The sequence below is a fragment of the Stenella coeruleoalba genome, assembly GCF_951394435.1.
Source record: "Stenella coeruleoalba genome assembly, chromosome: 10".
Classification (NCBI taxonomy): domain Eukaryota; kingdom Metazoa; phylum Chordata; class Mammalia; order Artiodactyla; family Delphinidae; genus Stenella; species Stenella coeruleoalba.
This window is the reverse complement of record NC_137156.1, coordinates 4157363-4174688: the sequence shown is the minus strand read 5'-3', so window position 1 is coordinate 4174688 and position 17326 is coordinate 4157363. Positions and strand designations below refer to the sequence as shown.

Here is a 17326-nt window from a genome sequence, read left to right as displayed (position 1 = left end):
GTGGTTAAGCAGTGACTCTGGCGCCAGGCTGTCTGCATCCAAGTCCGCTTCCCCTACTTGCTGTGTGAACTTGAACAGGTCACTTCACTTCTTTGTGCCTCACTTTCCTCATCTGTAAAATGAATTCTCATAGCGTCTACCTCATAGGGTCGTGAGGATTAAATGAGTTAATATAAGTAAATCACTTAGCAGCATCTTCCAGTAGAACTTTCTGTAATGACGGGAATGCCCTAAAACTGCACCTTCCAATATGATAGCCACTAGACACACGTAGATGCTGAGTGCTTGAACTGTGGCTAGGACAACTAAGGAACTGAACTTTAATTTAATTTCATTTTAATTCAGTTAAATTTAAATAGCCCCTTGTGGCTGGTGGCTACCACATTGGACGGTGCAGACTTAGAACATTGCCTGACTGTCGTAAAACCTGACCGTCGTAAAAAAAAAAATTTGCATTATTTAGTTAAGGCTAACCTAAGTGGGCTAGTGAGAAGCAACTGTGGTGCCGGTGCTGGTGAAGTGGTTTGCAAACAAGCAACTGCTTGTTACCAGCAGTGACCGTAGGGTGGAGAGGAGGGGAAAAATCATTTTCCACTAATTCGTGGAATCCATGATTGACAGCACTTGAAGTAAGGGCTGTGACGTGAACTAATAAATCATGTGAATTACATTGACAACTAGGTTCATTCTTTCTCAAACTTTTTCCTTCATTTCAGTTTTGATTTTGAATACAGTTATTATGCATATTATAAAGCATATACTCCATGGAAGAGAGCTTGTGATTTCCTAAAAAGTAATTTCCTCCCAAAAGTGTGTGTGTGTGTGTGTGTGTGTGTGTGTGTGTGTGTGTGTGTGTGTGTGTTTTAGTAACTTTCTTGTTTATCAAAGAAACAGAATACTGATCATTATGAAACAGCATAAAATACAAGAACTCAGTATGTCGATATCGGTGAAGGGTGTTTAACTTGAAGATGCATCATATTTTATGTCGGTATAAAAAAAACAGAAATATTTTAAATGGGATATTGAAAAAAATCAAGGTGCAAAAGTATTTGCTGTCGCTGAGTATGACGTATGCTTCATCCTTTTCTCTGGTCCAGGTAATGGCTGGTCTTCTCTATAGTGAACACACACTGCGAATTGCACACCACTTAAATCAACACGTAATATGAAAATACTATGTATAACGCTCCATTTTCCTTGAAAGCGGGAGGAAATACCTCCACTTCAATTGCCTAAGAGAAGACAGTGGTGCTGAGTGTTGGGCAGGCTTTAGATCTGGTTTGGTTTGCGTTTCTAAGTTTCGTTATTATCTCAGCAGTCAGGTAAAGGACGTTTAAATCCGGGTGCAGGAGACCAGTGTCAGAAAAGGGACACGAGCCTTTGTTAATTGCAAAAGAAACACTCTACGACCCGAGAAGGGTCCCCTCCTTCAGGCTCCAGTATCAGGGAAGGCTGAGAAGTATTTATATACCCGTGCCAGCAGCTAATAACAGAGGTCATATCTGGAAGCAAACTGATTAGGCATGACATGTGAAATTATCTGAGGAGGCTTCATCTTCTAATCATATTCAGATCTAAAGCCTATCTCTGAAGGCCCAAGCCCTGGGCCAGCCTTTCAAATACTAAATTCCCCTTATTTCTGCCATCAGTCACCTGGAAGGGTCCACTTTGCTTTCCACAGCAGAAGAATCTTCCTGTAGAGGTAGCCTGCCAGTATGTAAAGGATCCTTAACTTGGAGCCCATCAGTCCCTTGAGGGCCATGGATAGATATCCTGGGTCTGTAGTGAACCCCCTAAAACTACCTGCAAAGTGTATGTATCTTGTATTTGTCACTGTGTGTTTGTCCATGGGAGGAAGGGTCAGTAGCTATTATCAGATTTTTAAGGGGTTGTCCCCGTAATCTCAGTAGCATACCACGAAGAAAGCAGATGACTCCAAAATATTTTTCCCCCAAAATCAAAGTGATCATAGCAAACAGTTTCACCAATAGTGTGTCTAAAGCAGTCCCACTTTCTCCAACTTAGACAGCTTTTGTAAATGTTATCTTTATCCTGTATTTTTAGAAACCAAAAAGTGTTCTGAAATTTTTTTCAACTTAGGAAAAATATGTTGGATGCACTTGAGAATTAAACCAAAGATTCTATGTAAAGTATTCTAATAATGCACTTTTATACAGTCATCCCTCGGTATCCATGGGGATTGGTTCCAGGACCCCTGCAGATACCAAAACCCATATCCACAGGTTGAGCATCAACAAATTCAACCAACCTTACATTCTGCTGTGCATGTAGGTTGAGGACCACTGAGACACATTGCTTGGCGTGCAATCCATGCTTTGTAGGTGACACCTGCGGTTGTCACCACCATAATCAGTGTCTGCTCCACCCCGACTCCTCTTCCCAGCCCTCCACCCATCCCACCTTAGCGGGTGGAGACTTGAATGTAATGACCATGGAGAATTGGTTGCAATTTTCATATAGATTTTTAAAATCCCATGGACATAAATTTAGTCATCAACATGTCTTAAAGAGTAAAGCCACTGTTTACAATGGCCAGGACATGGAAGCAACTTAAGTGCCCATCAACAGATGAATGGATAAAGAAGATGTGGCACATATATACAATGGAATATTACTCAGCAATAAAAGGAAAGGAAATTGAGTTATTTACAGTGAGATGGATGGACCTATAGACTGTCATACAGAGTGAAGTAAGTCAGGAAGAGAAAAACAAATACTGTACGCTAATGCATATATACAGAATCTAAAAAAAAAAAAAAAAAGGTTCTGAAGAACCTAGGGGCAGGACAGGAATAAAGACACAGACGTAGAGAATGGACTTGAGGACACGGGGAGGGGGCAGGGTAAGCTGGGACGAAGTGAAAGAGTGGCATGAACATATATATACTATCAAATGTAAAATAGATAGCTAGTGGGAAGCAGCCGCATAGCACAGGGAGATCAGCTCGGTGCTCTGTGACCACCTAGAGGGGTGGGATAGGGAGGGTGGGAAGGAGATGCAAGAGGGAGGAGATATGGGGATATATGTATACATATAGCTGATTCACTTTGTTATAAAGCAGAAACTAACACACCACTGTAAAGCAATTATTCTCCAATAAAGATGTTAAAAAAAAAAAGAAAGAGTAAAGCCATAAGGTTCTAATTCTTAATGCTAGAGCCAATGAGCGAGAATCTTCTTCTCTGGGCAATGGCCTTCCTCTTTCCCTCTATTCATGAGAAAGGCTCATTTCCACATGATTTTTCCTGTGTTATAGACCGCTTAAAAAATAAGGCAGTATAGTGCCTGGGTTGATGTATATTGGTCAACCAACCAATAAATTTCATTTGTAAGCAGTCAACCTAATATAACAAATATGTACTGGACACCAGCTAGATACTGGAGTTGAACGTGGGCTAGAATAAGGTGAATAAAGCACACTACCCCAAGTAGTGCTAATCCAAAAAGTATGAGCTATAATGTATTGAGCCCTTGTCAATGCGCCATGCATTGTGTTGGCTGCTTTGTACGTGTTAACTCAACCTACTCCTTTCCTGTGATGGAAGAACTACTGATATTATCTCGTTCCCAAGTTATTTAGAGCTTATACAGACCCATCCATTCGGCATACAAAGCCCCTAGATGAACAAACAAATACTATAGCCCCCTGGTCACTTTCCAGCACATCGTGTTGGTGTTGGGAAAGCATATAGTCCCAAGTGTGTGGTACATCGTGAACACAGCATAAGAACTAATAATAATAACAACAACAATAATAATAGCATTCTACATAGATTACCCCATAGGAATGCCGGTCCTGTTTCAGAGACAAGAAAACTGAGTCTCAGAAAGGTTGGAAAAGTCACCCAAGGCCCCACTGCTAGTAAGCGTCGGAGCTGTCCTTGAACTCTGGCCACTTGGCCAAATACCCAATACTTCTGACACTTGTGATGGATAAACTCACCACAAAAAGCCTTACAGCCTCCTGGACGCAGATGCTGTGACTGCAGAGGAAAAGTCCCTTTTGCCTATTTTAGTGTCCAGATTCCTCTCCTTCAAGTTCAACGGTGAGGCCTCCCTCCTCGGACATATTTCTTTCTAGAGTGCCTCCGAGTAAGAAGGCGCAGGCCCCATGGAGTGTTTTCTTCCTCTTGAACTCAGGGATGCCTCCTGTCCCGGCAGGAAACTTGAACCCCTTCCAGGAGCAGAGTTCGCCTGGCTGCCCTCACCACGGAAAGCGCTGCTACACCAGATGCACTTCCACCTCCTGCTGAAAGCCACAGCTGGGGGCCACGGCTGTTCACCTCAATTCTAATTAGGGTGGTTTTTATAATGGGGAAACGAGTGCGATTCTAATTAGCAATTGTCCCATCTTTTTCTCGATAGGTATCCCCCAGTCAAAGCGATAGCCTCATCGCACTGGTTCCCTTGCCAAAAAGTGGCCATGCTGTAAAACACAAGAAAAAGTAAAGAGGGTTAAAGATACAGGAGAGCATAAGAGGCCTTTATGTGCTGCTAAGGAGCTTCTCTCTCTCCCAATTCACTTCTTAGGTCCATGGCGCTCAGGTAGTCGGTTCTGACATGGTTGTGACCGTTGAGTTCACCAATCCTTTAAAAGAAACTCTGAAAAATATTTGGATTTACCTGGATGGTCCTGGAGTGACGAAACCCAAAAGGAAGATGTTCCAGTGAGTGCTGGGAAAGTGGGGAGGTGAGGTGGGGTTGTAGGAAGTTCTGTCTCTCTCCATGTTTTCCAAACTCACATCCAATCCCCAGCGAACATGTCTGAGAAGCTGCTACCTCCAAAAGCACAGTGTTGCTTTGACCAACACTTCCATCATTCAATCCTTAAAGCCACCTCAATGGGGTGAGCACTGTAATTAGCTCGCTTTGGTGGTGGAGGAATTTGAGGCTTTGGCAGGTTGACTGGTTTGTCCCAAGTTGTGCATTTTACAGAAGTAAGCCAACATCCAGACGTGGCTGGCTGACTGCAGAACCCGAAGTTCAAGAATTTTGCCATACTCCTTCCTCGTGTACTCATTCTTCTCGTATTTACGGAGGTATCACGCTGAAAGATGTCCCTTTTCTTGAGTCCTTTCTTTCCAACCCCACCTCCAAGATCTTACCAACCCACTCTCTAGAACTGTTGCTTTCAGTAAAACAAAGGTGAGCCTAGAGCGTTCTAGACTTGGTTCCCTATTCAAGGGACCAATGACCGCCCTGCGCTCCGTAGTAACACGAATGAAACTCTGCTTCTTCCACACTTCGCGCCATTAGATTGTGCCCTACAGTTCTCAGCTTCTGTGACTTCTACTGACAAAGAGTGTCACCCAACAAGACAGCCCATTCCGTGTTCAGGTACTTCTAGTCGTTAGAAAACAATTCCACCTTTCGATCCCACCGATGATCCAAACCCCGTCATCTGGACCTGTGTACAGAGTAAGGCACATTTGTCTTCCATCTACTGGCTTGCAAATGTTTGCAAACAGCTGTCCAGTCTTCCTTGCGTCTTCTCTGTTCCTACACTGACTTCATTCCCCTCATCCCTAACGTGGTTTCCCACATCCTCCAACTGGTCAGTACTCCTCTTAAAGTGTGACACCCAGAATGCATCCCGATCTTTGAGGTTTATTACTTTCATTTCTACCACAAAGAAGTCCCTGTCAGCATCAATCAATCTAGCATATTGCCTGTGGGGTGACCTTCTAAGGTATAAAAAAGGAGGTGCAGGGATTTGGAAACTGCCTTTTGACCCAGATATGTTAGGCATTTCCCCAATGCCCTTTATGGGAGCTACCCCGCTCGGAGTCTGTGAGACAAATGCGAGGCCTCTTTCACCCTTTCTGAAGCACCTTTAAAGACAATGTGTGCACTAGGGGCTCGCTGCATTTGTTTGAAACTACAGTGCTCACAGCTTCTGCATCCCATCATTTAAGAGGTACCTGATGCTGGAGGATGCAATAAACAACAGAGAAAATAATTTGAGTGCTTTTTTTAAAAATGCAAAAACAACAACATTCCTGTGCTAATAGGAAAGCTGCAAGAAAAAGAAAATTAAACTAGAAATCAACCCCAGCTAGAGGGAGAGGTCAGTAGAGCTAGCCCTGCTTTCATCAGAAACGACAGTCTCACTCACCCATTCTCACACCTTCCCACTCGAATCAGATGCAAGTATCGCTCAGGCAAAGTGAAACACATTTCTTCTTTAAAACAGCCCCCTGCTGTAGCCAAGTTTTCCTTCTCCAACAAGCCTCATCTGAGGGTACCACAACCTCCGGCCATTTTGACACCTTGGCTGTGCAAGAATTCCACCTTGATCCCAAACCAATGCAAGGAAGGAGATAATCTGTGTATTAGAAGAAAGATGAGTCCTAGCGCAGTGCAATGACCCACCATTTAGGAGACACAGGGCTCAAAGAGGGTTGACTGTCCAGGTGCATTTCTTACTGTTAATATCTGACATTGGGGTAGGACAAAATGGGGTGAACTGGGGAAAGGATGGAAGAGGCCAGTCCCTACACGGTAGACACAAAGCAAACGTCCCGCCCGCACTCCGCCGTTGGCTCTATCGGTAATCACCTTCAGCGCATAGGTCTATGGCAGATCAGTAACAGACGGAGAGCCAGGTCCTCAATGTCTTACGGGGATCCAGATCCAGAGGGTGGATCTCTCCAAAGCAAGGGAAGCTTTATTTCTCAGAGACTGTCAAAAATTGGAAATAACTTGACATAGAAAATACTTATGACCTAGGGTGGGCTTGCGACTTCGGAGAGACCACTGGTTTCTCTGTTTCCTCCTGATTCCTCCTCACACCTTCACAGCCCGGACCTGAGCCAGCCAGCACCCACAACCATCTTTTCGGATGGTTGAAACACTGCGGTGTACCCTATACCGCCAAGACCTGATCAAAGAGCGGCAGATCAATGTGACAACTTGGACCCTTAAGAAGTGCAATTCTGTAGAACCAGAACCCTTCACAAGACTGTATTCCTTTCTCAGATCCACGCCTTGAATAGTCAAGGGAGTCTCCACCCCACCTGCCCACCCGAGGGCCCTAGGCGTTAGGGGGTCTGGAGCTCCAAGCAGAGGGTCTGGAAGGCGGGAGCTAGCGAGCAGGGGATTGAAGGAGGAATAGGCAGTACCGCGTCCACTCCTCAGTCAGGACACAGTCAACTCCTCCCCAAAATGATTTACCTTCCTGCCCTCCTCCCCCCGACCTCCCCACGCCTTCTGCAGGTGCTCGGAGGTGCTACTCCCACAGACCAGCAGCTGTCCAGCTTCTGCACTTGATACTTCTGCAACATCAAACAATTCATCTTCCAGATTCCTTTTTCTCTTTAAAAAATGATGAGGCTCCGTAAGTTATTTTAAGAGAAAAGTTCTCCGACTTTGTGATTTTGTTTTAAAGTTTGAGTCTCTCAAGTAGGACAGAGGGCTAGACGCGTGGAGGACAAACCGTTGATAGTTGCAGTTTATTGCGGTAATAATCCCCGACGCCTGCCTGTGCGCAAGATGATAAATGGCCGGCGTATCCCGATTGCTCAGCGCATTACTGAGAAACATTTATCACAACGTCTATCCCTGGGAATATAGGATTATTCCAGTATTACTCCACTTTTTTTTTGAACTTTATTTATTTATTTTTTATACTTCCCTTAGCAAGATGGGGAAATGATTTTTTTCTTTTTTGTGCATGCATTTTTCTGTAGGTAAATGCATACTTAGGCATGCATGTGTCTCTTCATGAGTATCTGCAGTGATGCTCATGAGTGGGCATAGATACATGGATGGATATCATTACGGGGACGCGTTAATGAGTTAGACCAAACAATGAAGTAAAGCTCAGGGTTTACAGTTTCTGTTTGAGGGAGTTGCCTGCACTCTAGGCCGCAGGCCATATCCTTAAGTGGGACAACTCCTTTGCAAAATGTTCTGGATGGATCACTTGGGAAAACCGGGGAAGAAAGCATGAATGGATCAGGGTAAAAACAGCACAGCTACTGAGAAATAAATATCTAAAAACCTATATTCATACTGAAAAGATTATTTAAATTAAGAGAGAATTGTAGAGAATTGTTCCTCTGCATACAAGCCAGAAGAACTTTCCTAAATTACGTTGCAGGGAGTTCAGGCAGAAAATGATGACCACAAAGGTGATGGTGACAATAATAATAGCAAAGCAGCAGCAGCAGCATATGTCTAATACGTGGTATTTAACCACATCTTGCCGCGGTTCTAAGCGCAGCACAAATACTAACTCGCCCACCCTCTCCACACCCCTCTCAATATTTCATAGAGTCCTTTTACAGGTGAGGAAACCCGCCGTGAGCTCAGCGTTTTCCAAACCTTGAATCATAAAAGTAATTTACTGAGTTGGAAAAATACTCCCATATGTAGGCCCTGGGTGTGCGCTTGTCACATAATTTGGCTTTTCTATAACTGAATAAGATAATGTATATAGCCTCATTTCTAAAGAACAAAAATTAAGAGCTAATGACAAATTAATTGAGACGTTGAGACTCTCAGAACCAGTGCCTGGGGCAGCCCTAGAGAGAGGAGTCCCCTGGCCTTAGAGGCATGTCCCAATTCACTGGCCACAGATACAAGAGTAAAGGGATTTCTTATTTAGCGGCTAGATTTCTAAGATTTGGAGCCTTTCCCCTTTTCATCCCAGAGGATGTACACCTGCAGCCAGGTAAAATTCATGTTGCTTTAGTGATCTTTGAGGATATCATGGGACTCTAACTTCATGTACAGTAGGTCAAGCACAGGTGGATGGCCCCATATTTCTCCTTCGCTCTGGCTCTGTCTAACGTGATGCTGTATGGCCCTGACCTCCAAGGGCAAATGGGGGCTCTTGTAGCTGAGGCCTTTGAGCCACTCTAGACTCACCCACAGTCCCCGTCTGTGCCACCCTCCCACCACCGCTCCAGTTCAAAGCCACAGTGCTGCCGTCGGCTCCTTTGGTTCCCAGGCTACCCCGTGGAGCTCGTAGGAAGTGGCCTCCCATCCCCTGGGCCCTCGCTCAGGGGTCTAAGGATCTACCCACCAAATTCCTCTGCACAACACGTTCTTCATTTCTGAGCACCCTCTTTGTGTCCCGAGTGTGTGTCTTTGTTCTTCCAGGGTCTGGGCCATCAGGATCTGTGACTGTGGAAGATTCCACAGGCTCCTTAGGGCCTCAGAGTCCTCGTCTGTAAAATGGGACAGTCGCATGAAGTGATTTCTAAGTCCTTTCCAATTCTGACATGCTGTGCCCCAGTAACCCCATAAAAAGAGTCTGGTCCCTTTTCTCTCTTTTTTAAGACATGCATGGCGGTCTCCATTCAAATCCCTGATGCTCTCCCAGAAAAGTGCAGGCCAAGGGTTATACGCAAAGCTGCCCAGCGCATGCCTGGCCTGAGTCAGAGAGCGGAGACCAGGAATCCTCCAATAACAAGACCTGCAGGAAGCTCTCAATACTGAACAAAAGGGCATCTGTCTTGTTTGAGAAATCAGACATATGAAAAAGCAAGCAGAGCGGTCAGAAAAGGCATTTCATTGGAGGATACAGGATGAAATCTAGTAGAGAGAAGTAGAAGGAGCATGTGCTTTGGAAACAGATAAACTTGCGTCCAAATCTTGCCTTTGCCCATTAACACCTGTGTGACCATGGAAACGTTACCTCCCGTGTTTAATCCCTTCATTTTTCTTAACTAGAAAATTTGTCGCATAGTGTCCACCTCAGGGGACTATCATACGTATAAAACCTGCACGTAATCTCCTCCTGAGCTTATATCCCATCGGGAGCGGCGGGGGCGGGATATGTGAAATACTCCAGAAGCCTAAATGCCCCACCCTGATTGACTTCGTCATCTATTGGGCTGGGCTTGGCCATGACGCTTAGGAAGACCTCAGAGCATGGCCGCAGGGGATGAGGAAAAGCAGGACCACTGAAGGCCCCACCATCAGGATGGATTAGGGCATCAGCAACAAACGCGTAGCAGCAAGGTGTGTGGGCAAGGGACCGAAATCAATTGGCTGAAACAGGATTTTGAATTACAGAGCATGCTGGGTGACGTTCCAGATCCTGGGCCTGGGAACAGGCCTATCCCAGGGGGTTGACCAGAACCCATTAGAGCATCAGGACCTCAGTAAAGGCAGCTGGGGGTTCAGAGAGAAGTCTGATGCCAGGAGGGTACTTTAGCCCACAAATGAACCAAGGGAGATCGGTCATGTCCTCAAGGCTACTGTAGAAGCCTGGGGATAAGCTGAAGTTCAGCTGACTCATGGCTGGCCGGGCGCTCAGCTCAGCTCTACCACACACTGCATGGACCACGTCCACCAGAGGGCCAGCTGATGCATGCGTGTGGGAGGAACCAGGACCCACGGGGCTGTCTTTGCTCGAGCCTCATCTAGGGGCCTCATTCGGGCGGCCACTGGACATCAGCCACCCTGGCCCTTCCGTCTTCCAACCACCATCAACCAAAAGAAAGAAAGAGTGACTCAGGCAGGGGCCTCGCTGCTTCCTGGTCAAGGTGGGAAACTGGGGCTGCCTCTCTGGAGCATAAAACCTTTCCTGTCTCTTCCATCCTTTCAGGGAAATCCGGCCCAACTCCACCGTGAAATGGGAGGAGGTGTGTCGGCCTTGGGTTTCTGGCCCTCGCAAGCTGATGGCCAGCCTGACCAGTGACTCCTTGAGACACGTGTACGGCGAGCTGGACCTGCAGATCCAGAGACGACCGCCTATGTAGACGCGCAGGGGGCTGAGATGGGTCCGAGCACTTGGCCCCTTGTAGTCTTGGCTAAGGAAATTCTAATGCAAAAATAGTCAGCTCTTGCTTTAACTTAGCTGTGAGGACCCGGACAGGACTGGTCGAGCCCCAGAGTGGTGATGCCACGTATTTTGAAGACACGCTTTTCAGCGTGGCTGTTCAATGTGGAAGTTAGTTTTTAATCGCTCCATCTTCCAACGGATTCTGAGCATTAGCTTAAATTAAGCCCTCATTAAGCTCTCACAGGTCATAAGAGTAAAAGTGATCATTTCTCATCTCAGATGGCTGCAGCTCCAAGTGCTGGAGGACTTAGGAAGGGGATTGGCTCGATACCTGGCCTCACGTAAAACAGGGCTGCTCACGCGCCGCTCAGCCTTTTCAGGGTAATGTGCCCCCCAAACAGGAGGCCAGCACATGATTTGGGCCCTAGAATTCTAGTCCCCTTTCTTGGGATCAGTTTTATCCTCTGTGTCGGAATATTTTCCCCAGGAATTGAGCGCAGCATCGTTTTTCTTCTCGGCACAGCCAGGGAAAGGTCTTTCATCTTGCACCTGCAGCAAAGCTAGAGCCTGCCAAGTTTCACAGATTCACCTTGTGAGAAGATGTGGCCCCACATTAACAAATTGCATTTGTGGAAAACTTAATCACCCAAGAGGAGATAAGAAAGCAGGTGCAATACTCAGAACTATTAAATAATGTAGTTTGATAGTGCATTTTATAGGAGTTGTCACACTGTGGCCTGATCAGCAGGAAACATTAGCCCTAACTTTAACCGTTTGGGGGCTGTAGTACTAGAAAGTAACAAGGCCGACTTGGGACAGTAAGGGTGAGCAATTAGTCTCTTTAATTAGTAATTATACTTCACCTGTCTCTCTGGAAGCATCTCCTTTGTACAATGACACAGGTCCAGATACAGTCTCAGAGATGGAATAAACCCAACAAGTTAGAGAAGCTGGCAGATTTGGTGACCAGACACGTGGAAGGATGGGCAGCCACTAATTCTCTTGTCCGTCACATCACCCGTGTTGAGACCTCAGCTCGGCACACAGGTGCTACAAGGTAATATGGACTCCACCCTGCAAACTACCAGCGCTACCACACACCCAATGACAGAGGATGCTGACATCATTTGTATTAGGCTCCGAGGTTCCAACAGACAAGGCTATCTGATATTTATTTGCAAGGCTGATTTATTGTCAGAATCACCCATTGATATGCCTAGAATGGGATTTAGGTCAGTAGACTGTGATTCTTAGCAAAAAAAAAAAAGAAAAGAAAGATAGAAAAGAAAAGATGAACAATGAGAAGGAAGCTGGGGAAACGTCCCAATGAAATTCTCTGGTCTCTACAAGCACGTTTCTAAGCCTTTGAGACTGTTCCTTCAGCACCAGGAATCCATGAGGGTCCGCTGGTCCCCTCTATAGGTACATCATACCTAACCGTACTAAGTAATCTTCCAGCATTTGCCAAGCCTTCCAATACTCAATTCTAAACTGAAATGCATTTAGCTGGACTGTTAAACTGGCTTAATAGAGTATATTCTTATTAACTAGAATGTAATCAAAGCTTAAAATAAAGTTCTGATTGTATTTGCATCTGCACAGAAGTGAACACTTTTATTTTTCAAGACAACATGTTACTAACCACAGCTGCTCAAGAAACCACCCTTCTTTAGCAGTAGATAACCCACCCTGGAGAGTGAAACAAGCATCTCTCCTTTAGAGAAAAGGACTCGAAGGGGTAATGATGTTACAGTTAGCTTGCCTCACTGCTCTCTCTATATTTTATTAACCTCATGCACCAAAGGAGCAAGTGTGGTTCAAAAATCAGTTTCCAGAAACTGCAAAATCTCTGTCGATACTTTTTCATGAATAATCCCATGAATCATTATGGTGACTCAGTGGACAAGCCAGCAGGAATACCTATCATAACGGACACCTTTTGTGGTCTTAGAACAGAGATGGGAAATATATGACAGATATGTACCAGAGGTCCTATATTCGTGGCAGACGTCACTGAACAATCGCATCTTAGATAGGGCCTCAGGATCCTTCTGCACACAGTGCTCCAAGCAGCTATTACCAACTGATAAGGAGTGTTGGCACTCAGAATAAAACCTGTTCGCCATACCTACCTTAGAGCCAGCCCATCCCCTTTGACAACTGGGACTCTACACTGTGTAATAATGCTGTGTTTCTAAAAATCATATTTTAGCACTGGTAACAAGCAGTGTATCTCAGATGGCAGCAGAGACTCTAAATTCTAGTTTTTGCCTGTTATAGTCCTCATTCTTTTTTTTTTTTTTTTTTTTTTTTTTGCAGTACGCGGGCCTCTCACCATTGTGGCCTCTCCCGTTGCGGAGCACAGGCTCCGGACGCGCAGGCTCAGTGGCCATGGCTCACGGGCCCAGCCGCTCCGCGGCACGTGGGATCTTCCCAGACCGGGGCACGAACCCATGTCCCCTGCATTGGCAGGCGGACTCTCAACCACTGGGCCACCAGGGAAGCCCAGTCCTCTATTCTTTTAATGAATCCTTATTTGTGTTTATAACTTCGATGACTAAAGAGGGGTAACAATACTTTTATTTTCACAAGGTTCTTCTGGGAGTATATCAAGCAAGCCTTAACAACAACACATGCAAAACTGTAGATAGATAGATAGATAAAGAGAGATGTTTGAGTGAGAAAGAGAGAAATGAGAGAGATTGTATGAATATGGTTGTGTTTCAAATAATTTTACTGTATCAACCCTTTAAAAAAGTAAATATTATTATTTCCAACCTGTTGATGAGAAGCTAAAAGGCCTAGGAAGCCAGGCATGGAGGCAAACCAGGCTGGGGTGGGAGCAGGCAGTGAAATCAGCCTCTGCTTTACTGTACGCTCTTTAAATCTCATTTTATCTCCCGGAGTTTTAAGAATACTGAATTAAAACCAACTCAAAACTCTTTGAAGAGTTGCAGTATAATAACAAATAAAAAATGCACAAATTTGTAATAGGAACATGAGATGAAAAGGAGTTTGTGCTACCCTCACTGGCAATCAAAAGTCACAAAGTTCCAGGTGTAAAGTTATCATCGATGAACATCCTTCCAATGTTATTCTAAAATAGTGCACCCAGTCATCCGTTTATTCATCTTTGCTACCTCCAGCCATCCTCCCACCATCCAGCTTGCCAGCATTCCAACCACCTGTCCATCCTTTATTCCAACCATCCATTTAACCATCCATCACTCATTAACTATTGTACGCAAGCATGAATTCAACAAGTATTTATTGAACAGTAAGCATCATGCTAGAGATTCAGAGATAAAAAGCCCATGGTCCCTACCCAGAGAGAGTGCACAACGCCAGATGGGAAGCCAGAGAGAGAAATAGATGAAATATGTATAAAGTATATATTTATCAATCTGTAATTAGATGGGGATAGGTATGTTAATGGAGGTATATATCTAGAGTACCACGGGAATAAAGAGAAAAAGATGCCTGAGAAACATCCCCTAGTACCTCCAAGAATAACGGAGAAAAGATTTAAGTTGCCTCTTGAAAAATCGAAAGGAAAAGAGGTAAGTTGGAGAACATTACACGGAGAAGAGCTCAGGTAACAGCCTAGATGAGGGAAAGAGGACGACCCTTCCTGGGAACTGCAGTTACCTTGGTCTGGGGGGATGGCGAGTATCCAGCAAGGAGAGGCAGCACTCTTCGTATTCACATCCTAATGACTCATGGGGTCATTCATTAGAAGGTAGCTACAGAGATTTTAGCCACAGAAGTGCAGGTGTGAGTCAGAGTTGGAGCACTTCCAGGAACTAGACTTTGTTCCTTGTAGGCTGTGTTGTGGAGAAAGGCTAGAAGAAGTTGCTGATCAAAAACTGGATCCAGGGCTTCCCTGGTGGCGCAGTGGTTGAGAGTCCGCCTGCCGATGCAGGGGACACGGGTTCGTGCCCCGGTCCGGGAAGATCCCACATGATGCGGAGCGGCTGGGCCCGTGAGCCATGGCCACTGAGCCTGCGCGTCCGGAGCCTGTGCTCTGCGACGAGAGAGGCCACAACAGCAAGAGGCCCGCGTACCGCAAAAAAAAAAAAAAAAAAAAAGAAAGAAAGAAAAAGAAAAAACTGGATTCAGAGCTAAAAACTACAGTGGGTCCAGGAGGGACAAGCGAGTACGGGGTAGAATACCCATTCAGGTCAGGAAGGAGGGTAGACGACGGGGCGTGGCCACGTTTGGGTTCAGGGACGGGAAATGAGGTGTACTAGGGCCCAAGTGGATACAGTGGGAGAGGAAGTGTGTCAGGGGAGCCATGCATCTCACAAGTGGATCCAAGTGTGTGACAGGCAAGTTCCTAGACGCTAAAATTTGAGCATCCCCACTACCAGGGGCAGGGACTGCTAGAGGCCCAGGATCTTGCCCCCTAGGGCCGTGCTCACCTCTGTCCTAAGGCAAAGCTGTACCCACGAGAGCCCACTGCTTCCAGAGACGCTCCTTCCCCTCGGGACAAGCTTCCCTCTGCTCGCAGCACCTCAGCTCAGTTCGACTCACTTTTACCCCCATAAGCCTCTACGGAGGAATGGAAACAAGAAAACCACATCAACATCTTCTTGAATGTGTCTGTCAGAAATCACTCTATAAAAACAAACACATAAATAAATGAGAAGGGGGGAAAAAAGCACCTCAGTTGCAGCAAGAAAAGTTACTAGGAAATTTTGTTCACCTCAATTGCCAGGAGTTTAGGAACATCTTCTAGCTTCAGAGACAATGGACATTTTTAAAAGATGCTTGATAAGTTTGCTGCTAATACAATTCATGAACTCCCGTTAATTTTCACACTAATCATAGTTCTAGGACTTCAGTAATTATCTAAGCAATGTTTCACCACCCTGAAACTAATTCAAACATAACGGGTCCTAATGACTACTTCCTATTAGTAAAAGCAAGTACCTGTAACACAGAAGGGCGCTCTTTTCTCTTCTTTCTGGTTTGAGCAAGTTTAGGCGATGGGGAAGTATAGCACGAAGAAAATTACAATCAGAATTTGTTATTTTATGACGGTAGAATATAAATAACCATAAGATCATTGTCACTCCTTCCACTGAGAGATGGGATCCACCTCTGCTGCCCTCCCCTTGAACTAGGTTGACCCTCCTGTCACTTTGACCGATGGAATGTGGTAGAAACAACTCTGTCAGTTCTCAGACCCAGGGCAACGGGTGGCTTTCACTTCTTGTCTCTTGAAATCCTCTCCATGGAAGTCCTGAGCTTCTCTGTGAAAGTTCAGCTTCTTTGAGTCGGCCATACTGGAGAAGCCACATGGAGAGGCTCTGGTCAACCATCCTAGCTGGGCTCAGCTTTCCAGCTGCCTCTCCAAGGTGCCAGACATGGCAACAAAGCCATCATCGCTTAAAAGGAAGAATTAAAGGAACTGGCAATATTTAAGCTATTAGACTTGGGAGGACACATGTTAGAGCTCTTCACATGTGTGGAGATTAAAGTTAAGAACAAACTTTATATCTCTATATCTCTGTGTATTTTTTGGATAGGAAAGATAAAGTTCAAAACACTGAGCATCTCCTCCAAGCAGGAAGAACATTAATCAGTAAGTTGGTCTCCTTTCTGAGACCTCTGGGCTAAGTGCTCTGGTTATATCTTACTGCAATGCAAGTGACCTTGACTTTGAAGTTATGATTTTCAAGGCCTTTCCTCACCCACGTCTCCATCAATATTTGGTTAGATACCACTAGGGATAACTTGAAGATGAGAGAGAAGACACAACAGTGAAGGATGGCATTGCTCTTTCACAAAAACTTAGGAAATAGGACCATTCCTTCGAGAACCTCGAAGAGATGTCAGTTCCCCTAACACCCCACCAACCCAGCTTTCCAGTGAAGGACCAGGGGACAGTTCACGAGTCTGGTCACAAACCTACATGCCATTGTTTCTCCCTGAACGTCTTAAAATGCCTTGATTTACCCACAGGTCAGCTCTGATTTACCTCTAACTATGTGAAACAAAATGCAATAAAGTTAAGTTATTTTTATGTTAGCTGTACCTAAACCCAAATTTTATGGCCACCGCTACAGGTAAGCAGCCTAACAGCCTAATAAAGATTTGTTGGAAATTAGCCACGAACATAGGAAATGTCACTCTCCTGCCACAGTTGATGGCAGTGGCCCTAGACCAGTCTTGCCCTCTAGAAACGTGTCCTGAGTACTCACCAGGGGTCATAATGAGTTGCCCCATCCACGGAGCTGGGGATGATCCCTTGCAGTTCTGTACCTGTTGTCCTACGAGTCAGGAGTAGTGGGGGAACACAGGGTCAATAAACGATGTACTCCCTATACTCAGAAAAAAAAAGCACCATCCCAAACCCACAGAAGAGCCATATTCAAGCAAGTCCTCCACGTCCGTGGCAGGATGCACTGGACATCCTTGCCACACTCACCAGCCCAGACACCGCCACTTCCTCAGAAAGCCGAGGGCATCCGCTTTGCCAGTCTATACCTTCCCCCAGAAAAGTTTCCTCAACTTATAAGAACATGTCCTTATATTATGAACCATGGCATGTAATACGGATT

The 17326-nt window shown here is 45.3% G+C and overlaps 1 protein-coding gene across 2 annotated transcripts in view; it reads left to right on the top strand.

The window, feature by feature from the left end:
* F13A1 (coagulation factor XIII A chain) overlaps window positions 1-12278 on the top strand; it is a 152236-nt gene extending 139958 nt beyond the window's left edge. For both annotated transcript variants that reach the window (XM_079934613.1, XM_079934612.1), the window contains 2 exons: window positions 4556-4692; window positions 10584-12278. In XM_079934613.1, the coding sequence (XP_079790739.1) occupies window positions 4556-4692; window positions 10584-10737 (291 nt within the window). In that variant the 3' untranslated portion in view covers window positions 10738-12278. The remainder of the gene's footprint in view (window positions 1-4555; window positions 4693-10583) is intronic.
* Window positions 12279-17326: the final 5048 nt, after the last annotated feature.